This window comes from Balaenoptera physalus (assembly GCF_965194825.1).
Source record: "Balaenoptera physalus genome assembly, chromosome: 17".
In the NCBI taxonomy this organism is placed as follows: domain Eukaryota; kingdom Metazoa; phylum Chordata; class Mammalia; order Artiodactyla; family Balaenopteridae; genus Balaenoptera; species Balaenoptera physalus.
In genome coordinates this window covers 85,515,378-85,523,843 of record NC_138895.1, presented here as the reverse complement: position 1 = coordinate 85,523,843, position 8,466 = coordinate 85,515,378, and the positions used below count along the sequence as shown (strand labels likewise).

The 8,466-nt window shown below is 46.6% G+C and overlaps 1 protein-coding gene across 2 annotated transcripts in view; it reads right to left on the bottom strand.

Annotated features, from left to right (window-relative positions):
• Positions 1-8,388, bottom strand: part of PPP1R16A (protein phosphatase 1 regulatory subunit 16A) — a 29,822-nt gene extending 21,434 nt beyond the window's left edge. The window contains exon 1 of one of the 2 annotated variants that reach the window (XM_082433384.1): positions 8,259-8,388. In XM_082433384.1, coding sequence (XP_082289510.1) covers positions 8,259-8,373 — 115 coding nt within the window. In that variant the 5' untranslated portion in view covers positions 8,374-8,388. The remainder of the gene's footprint in view (positions 1-8,258) is intronic. The other variant, XM_082433385.1, reaches the window with a different exon arrangement.
• Positions 8,389-8,466: the final 78 nt, after the last annotated feature.

The following is an 8,466-nucleotide window of genomic DNA, read 5'->3' as shown; positions in this document are numbered from 1 at the left end:
ACTCAATAACAAAAAGATATCTGGAAAAATTCTCAAATATTTGGAAACTTTAAAGCATACTTCTAAATAACCTACAGGCTAAGGAAGGAATCAAGATGGAAAGTAGAACATATTTTGAACTGAATGAAAATGAAAACATATCAAATATGTGAGATGCATTTAAAGCAGGTTTTAGAAAGAAATTTCTACCTTTGCATGCTTAAATAACAAGAAAGGTTATTTCTTTCAATGACCAAAGCTTCCAACTTAATGACCAAAACTTCCAACTTAATCAATGACCAAAGCGTCCAACTTAATAAGAAGCTAGAAAAAGCAGAAAATTCAGCCCAAAGTAAGTAAAAGGAAATATTAATAAGAACAAAAACTAATGAAATATAAAATAGACAAAAAGAGAAAAATATTTAAACTAAAAGTTGTTCCTTTGAAAATGTTGATAAAATCAATAAAATTCTCGCTGAACTGATCAAGAAAAGAAGACAAAAATTACCAACAGCATGAAAGAAAAAGGGGATATCACTACAGATCCTACAGACAACTAAAAGGATAAAAATGAGAATGTTCTGAACAATTTATGATAATAAACTTAACAACTTAAGTCAGGGGTTGACAAACTACAGCCTATGGACCAAATCGGCCTACCATCTGTTTTTGTAAATAAAGTTTTATTAGAATACAACCATGCTCGTTTGTTCATGTATTGTCTATGGCTGTTTCATGGTACAGTAAGAGATGAGTAACCACAACAGAGACCATATGGCCTGAAAAGCCTAAAACATTTACTATTTGGCCCTTTATAGAGAAAAATTGCCATGCTTGACTTAGATAAATGGGCAAATTACCGGAATGAAACAAATTATCAAAATGGGCTCAAGAAGAAATAGAAAACCTGAACAGCCCTATATCTATTAAAGGAATTAAATTTCCAGTTAAAAACTTTCCCACAAAGAAACTCCAAGCCCAGATGGCTTTACTGGCAGATTATAACAAACATTTAAAGAAGATATAATACAGAATCTACAAAAATGCTTTCTGAAAATAGAAGAGGAAGAAACACATCCCAGCTTGTTTTATGAAGCCAGTATTACCCTGACTCCAAAACCAAAGACACAACAATTTAAGAATACCACAGACTGATTGCTTCATGAATAGTTGCAAAAATTCTTTAAAAAACATTACCAAATTGAATCCAGGAATATATAAGAAGGATAATATGTCTTGACCAACTGTGCTTTATTCCAAGAATGAAAGGTTGGTTTAACATTTAAAAAATTAACATAGGGGACTTCCCTGTTGATGCAGTGGTTAAGAATCCGCCTGCCAATGCAGGGGACACAGGTTCGAGCCCTGGTCCGGGAAGATCCCACATGCCGTGGAGCAACTAAGCCTGTGCACCACAACTACTGAGCCTGCGCTCTAGAGCCTGCGAGCCACAACTACTGAGTCCGCGCGCCACAACTACCAAAGCCGGCGTGCCTAGAGCCCATGCTCTGCAACAAGATAAGCCACCACAATGAGAAGACCAAGCACTGCAACGAAGAGTAGCCCCCGCTCGCCACAACTAGAGAAAGCCCGCATGCAGCAACGAAGACCCAACGCAGCCAAAAATAAATAAAATTTAAAAATAAAATAAAATTTAAAAATATAAAAATTAACATAGTTTGCTATTTTAAAAATACAATCAAATCAATAGAAGCAGAAAAAGCATTTGGCAAAATTCAATAGCTATTCATGACTTAAGAAAAAAAAACTTAGAAAACTAAGAATAAAAGGAAAATTCCTCAGTCTGATAGAGGGCATCTCCACAAAACCTACAGCTAAAGCATGCCTAATGGGAAAAGAATGAACACTCTCTCCCTAGGATTGAGAACAAAGTAAGAATATCTACTCTTACCACTCCTATCCAACACTGTACTAGAAGTCCGAGCCAATGCACTAAGGCAAGGGATAAAAAGATTGGAAAGATTGGAAACTCTTTACATGCAGAAGGCAAGTAAAAAGACATGTAGAAAATCTTTAGAAATCTATAATAGGGCTACTAGAATAAATAAGTATATTTAGCAAGGTTGCAGGATACAAGGACAATATGTCAAAATCAAATTCATGTCTTTGTATTGGCAACAAAGGACTGGAAAATGCAAAATGGTAAATATATCATTCAAAAAATTCGTGTCACAAAACATGGAAGCTCTGACACCCGCTTCTAGTGGTAGAGCCTAATCCCCTTCCCCCTGAATATGGGTTAGACTTAATCACTTCTAACAAATAGAAAAAAAAACCCTGAAATGATGACGCATCACTTCAGAGACCAGGTCTACAAAGCAGTGCAGCCTCTTGCTCTCTCTTGGATCGCCGGCACTGGAGGAAATCAACCGCCGTGTTGTGAGACAGTTAAGTGGTCTAGGAAAGGCCCTAGCGTGAGAGGCCTCCTTCCAAGAGCCACGGGAGGGAGCAGATCCTAGACCCCTGCCCCAGCCCCCAGATGATGCAGCCCTGGCTGATCATCCCAAATGCAGCCGCAGGAGACCTTGAACCAGAACCACCCGGCCAAGCCATCTTTAAATTCCTGACCCACAGCAGCTGTGAGATAACAAAAATTTATTGTTTTAAGTCACTAAATTTAAGGGTAATTTGTTATACAGCAATAGATAATACAGAGACCTACATAAATAGATCTGTAGCTTCAATACAATCCCAATCAAAATGCCAGTAAGCCCTTTTGTAGAAATTCTCAAATTTATATAGGACTACATAATATCTTGAAGAGCCAAAATGATTTGAAAAAGAAAAACCAAGTTGGAAAATTAACAGTACTTGATCTCAAGGCTTATTATAAAGCTACAATAATCAAATATGTGGGATATTAGCAATAAGATCAATGAATATAATAAAGAATCCAGAAATACACCCAAACATATACTGTCAATTGATTTTCAACAAGGGTGTTAAGGTAATACAATGGGGAGAGGATGGTCTTCAAAAATGGTGTTGGAATGACTGGATATCCACGGAAAACAATGATCCTTGACCTCTTGACCATAAGAGAAAGCATAAACCATAAAGGCAAAAAAATGACAAACTGAACTTCATCAAAATTAAACATATCTGCTGTTCAAGACCCTGGTAACAAAATTAAAAGTCGGGACGTCCCTGGTGGTCCAGTGGCTAGGACTCCGTGCTCCCAATGCAGGGGGCGTGGGTTCGATCCCCGGTCAGGGAACTAAATCCCACATGCTGCAACTAAGAGTTCGCGTGCCGCAACTAAGACCCAGCGCGGCCAAATTAAAGAAAGAGAGAGAGGGGCTTCCCTGGTGGTGCAGTGGTTAAGAATCCGCCTGCCAATGCAGGGAACACGGGTTCGAGCCCTGGTCCAGGAAGATCCCACATGCCACGGAGCAACTAAGCCTGTGTGCCACAACTACTGAGCCTGTGCTCTGGAGCCTGCGAGCCACAACCACTGAGCCCACACGCCGCAACTACTGAAGCCCACGCACCTAGAGCCCATGCTCCGCAACAAGAGAAGCCACTGCAATGAGAAGCCCATGCACCGCCATGAAGAGTAGCCCTGCTCACCACAACTAGAGAAAGCCCGCATGCAGCAACGAAGACCCAACACAGCCAAAAATAAAAAATATATATAAATAAATAAATAAAAGAAGAGAGAGAGAGAGAGAGAGAGAGAGAAAGAAAGAGAGAAGGAAAGGGAGAAGGAATAAGGAAAGAAAGAAAATGAAAAGTCAAGCCACAGACTGAGAACATTTTTGCAATACATGTATCTGGCAAAGGACTTGCATCCTAAATATACAAGGAATTCTTAAAGCTTGATGAGACAAACAACCCATTTTTTACGGGTAAAAGATTTAGACACATCACAAAAGAAGATATACAAATAGCCAATAAAATAAGGACATGAAAAGATGTGCAACACCATTCATCATTAAGGAAATGCCAATTAAAGGCACAACGAGCTACCAACACTCGCAAGAATGGCTAAACTTTAAAAGAATGATAAGAGGATATGGAACTGGGAATGTAAAATGATACAACCATTTTGGAAAATAGTTTGGTACTTTTTTATAGAGTTAAACACAAATACGCATTTCAACCATCATTTCTATCAACTCAACCCAAGAGAAATAAAGTATATGTCCACACAAAGACTTGTAGACACGAGTAGTCACAGCAGTTTTACTCATAACAGCCAAAAACTGGAAAGAATCAAAATGTCCATCAACAGGTGTGTGCACAGAGAGTAAAAGGTGGTGTATCTATGCGGTGGGTACTAGACATTCGGCAACAAAGACAGAACGGACCACACATACATGCAGCAATCTTAATTTCCAAAACGCTCTGTCTGGACAAAGAAGTTAGACACAGAAGTGTTCATTCTGTACGCTTCTATTTATGTGAAATTCTTAAAAAAAAAAAAAAAGGGACAGTGAGTCTATAAAAACAAAAAGTAGGGACTTCTCTGGTGGCGCAGTGGTTAAGAATCTGCCTGCCAATGCAGGGGACACAGGTTCGAGCCCTGCTCTGGGAAGATCCCACATGCTGCAGAGCAACAAAGCCCGTGCGTCACAACTACTGAGCCTGCGCTCTAGAGCCCGCAAGCCACAAATACTGAGGTCGAGAGCCACAACTACTGAAGCCCGTGCACCTAGAGTCCATGCTCCGCAGCAAGAGAAGCCACCGCAATAAGAAGCCCGTGCACCGCAAGGAAGAGGAGACCCCACTCGCCGCAACTAGAGAAAGCCCATGTGCAGCAACGCAGCCAAAAGTAAATAAATAAAATAAGTAAATTTATAAAAACAACAACAGGGCTTCCCTGGTGGCACAGTGGTTAAGAATCCACCCACCAATGCAGGGGACACGGGTTCGAGCCCTGGTCCAGGAAAATCCCACATGCCATGGAGCAACTAAGCCCACGCGCCACAACTACTGAGCCTGCGCTCTAGAGCCCGCGAGCCACAACTACTGAGCCCACGTGCCACAACTACTGAAGCCCGCGCACCTAGAGCCCGTGCTCCGCAACAAGAGAAGCCCCCGCAATGAGAAGCCCGCGCACTGCAACGAAGAGTAGCCCCCGCTCGCTGCAACTAGAGAAAGCCTGTGCACAGCAATGACGACCCAACTCAGCCAAAAATAAAATAAATAAATTTAAAACAACAACAACAACAAAACCAAAAAGCAGATCAGTGAATGCCTGGGGAAGGGAATGGGGATGATGGAAATGCTCTACATCTGGATTATGGTAGCTTTTACAAGGATGTATACATCTATCAAAACCCACCAAATTATTTTATATAGGTGCCTTTTATTGTAGGTAAACTATACCTCAGTAAAGTTTGATGTAACAAAACAAAAGTATACAACCTAAGTTTTCTCCTGGCCTCTAACCCTGAGTGGTCTGGCCACCCCTGGCCTTGCTGTCCCCTCCCACACCTCTCTCCACTTCCCACTCAACACCAGACTGCTTCCTGCACCTCAGGAACCTCGGCTCTATACCACAGAGACTGGGAGCTGAGCTCTGGAACCAGACTCTGGGTCTAAAGTGGCAGCAGCTGAGGGGATTGGTCAAGTTTCTTGACCTCTTTTAAATCAGTTTCCTCATCTGTAAATGGAATAATAGTACCTTCTTTATAAGGGTCTTATGAGGATTCAATGAGTTAATACACAAGGCATTTTTTGGTGTCTGGCACAGGAACTGGCAAACTACAGCCCACTGTCTGTTTTTGTATGGCCCATAAGCTAAGAATGGTTTTTACCTTTTTCAATGATTGGGGAAAAAATAAAGAGAATATTTTCTGATACATGAATATTATATGAAATTCAAGTTTCAGGGTCTATCAATAAAGTTTTGTGGAAACAGAGCACATGTACTTACGTATTGTCTGTGGCTACTTTTCCACAAAAAGGCAGAAAAGTTGCGAAAGGGACCATATGGCCGGCAAAGCCTAAAATACTTACTCTCTGGCCCTTCACAGAAAAGCTTTGCAGACCCCTGATCTACCATCCTCATCATCACTCCCCCTTTGCATCAGCTGTGCCTTCTGTCTGGAAAGTTCTTCCACCAGATCTAATAATAGTTCCCTCCTTCTTGTAACTCAGATCTCAATTTAAAGTGTATTTTTAAAAAATTTTTTATTTATTTATTTTATTTTTGGCTGCATTGGGTCTTTGTTGCTACGCGCAGGCTTTTCTCTAGTTGCGTCGAGCCGGGGGCTACTCTTTGTTGCTGTGCGCGGGCTTTTCATTGTGGTGGCTTCTCATGCTGCGGAGCGTGGGCTCTAGGCGCACGGGCTCAGTAGTTGTGGCACATGGGCTTAGCTGCTCCGCGGCATGTGGGATCCTACTGGACCAGGGGTCAAACCCGTGTCCCCTGCTTTGGCAGGCGGGTTCTTAAACCCTGCGCCACCAGGGAAGCCCCTCAGATCTCAAGTTAAATATCACCTCCTCAGAGGTCTCCTGTGGTTACCCTGTCACTCCTGTCTCTTCACCCTGTTTTCATTTTTGACTCAATTTACTGTTTTCTTCCCTGAACCCGGTGCCTGACTTGCAGGAAGCACCCATAACCACAGGAGCAGATGCATTCCGGGCACTGGGGGACGGCACAGAAGGGGACACAGGAGATGGTGAGCTTGGGACTGAGCCGGCTGAATGGAAAGGACCACCACTCAGCTGTGTGTGCAGCTGCGTCAGGGCCGGGCTCAGCACTGGGATGCAGAGCCAGCGATGGTGACACATGCATTGCTCACCCACCCGGAGATCAGCCCGGAGGAAACACAGGAGGCCTGTCGGCAACGGCAATGCTCACTGCGGGCCCTGCCAGAGCAGCGAGGGCCATTGCAACCTCCCTGACAGTGGGGAGGGCTCTGCAGGGGCTTCATCTGAGTCCTGGAGGCTCCCGGGGTTCACCTGCAACTACACCACGCTCCTCCTTCCAGAACGGGAGGAGGTTCTAGGGGGTGGGTGGGGGTGAGACTTACAAAGCGCGCCACACAAAACCAACACAACAGCAGTGGTCAGATCAAAGAATGACCAAGGTCTCGCGAAGTGCTGGCCATCTTTGTGTTTGTCACAGCCGCCCAGGAAGGAAGCAGCCCAGAACCCGCCGTCCGCCATCGGGCCTCACCGCGTTGCCCACACAGGGGTCCTGGCAGTGGAGCACATGCTCCTTCTCCCCAGGACCCTCTCCCCTGGGTGTCTGTGGAACTAGACTTTCCTTCACCTCTCTGTCTTTTTTCTCAATCTGATGTGCTGACAAGACCTTTCCTAAGGCCACAGAGCTTGGAAAGGGACAGGGGAGGTTTACTCCCTCCCCTCCCCTCCACCACTATTGCAGGGGTTCAGTAGGGTGGTGGTCTGACACACACATGGCAAGGTGATCAGGAGTGCGGCCCCTGAAGTGAATGAGGCGGCCCAGCCAGGGCACAGAGGCCCTTTACACCTCTCCCAGGGAGAGCTCCCCAATCCTGGTGGGGAGCACCTGGGGGAGCAAAGGCAGGGACTGAGAAGAGCAGCGTGGTGCCCGTGCACCTCCACCCCCAAGCTAAGGACCGGGAGGAAAAGGCAGGCCCAGAGGCTTGGGGAGGTCTAGCCTTTCTCCCGCTTCCCCAAACCTGGAATGACTCCGTACACACCTCCCGTCTCCGCACCCATGGAAATTAATCCCACAGTCGCCTCAGCCTCTGCTCCAGGACGGCGAGGGGCCCCAACCCGGCGTGGATACTCCCTCCCAGGCCCGAGCGCCTCCGCACCAGCACGGCCGGCACTTACCACACAGCAGCTACTATTCCCGCCCGAACACCGATCTGTGAGCTGGAGCCCAGGATCCCCCCCACAAGTGAGGTCACTTGAACCCCTGGAAGTTTAAGGAACTTGCCCCAGAAAGGCTTCAGTTTCTCCTCTGGCCTAACTCCAAAGCCCACAAGAAGCCTGGCAAGTCACTTCTCCGCAGGCCTTAATTTCCTCAGCTGACATGGAGGTAACTTTAGTGCTGCCTACCTGACCAACAGGTTGCAAGGCTGCAAACAACTCCACATTTAGCTAAAACGTGAACAGCCTACCGGTGGCCTTCACAGCCTGCCACTCCAGGAGCCTTCCTGACCCTCAGCACCGGCTGCCCGGGCCTCACCCACCTGCGCCCAAGCGGGGCCTGGACAGCCTCCCGCCCGGACCCGGGCCTCCCCGTCTCCCCGTCTCCCCCTCCCACCTCCGGCGCTTCCCCTCCCGCCAGCAGGCCCCGGAAGTCCGCGCCTCACCTTCCGCCTCGCGCCAGCAGCCACCGCGCAGTCGATCGGAGCCCGTCTGCGGGTCCTTCAGCCTAGCGCTCCTCCCGGCGCCGCGGGGGCGGGCCCCGCGCCCGGCCCTCGCCATGGCAACGCGATACTTCCGGCCCGCGGGTCCCGGAGCCGGAAGCCGCGGCTCCCGGTGGGAGCAGGGGGCGGGGCCGAGCCGCGCGGGGGCGGG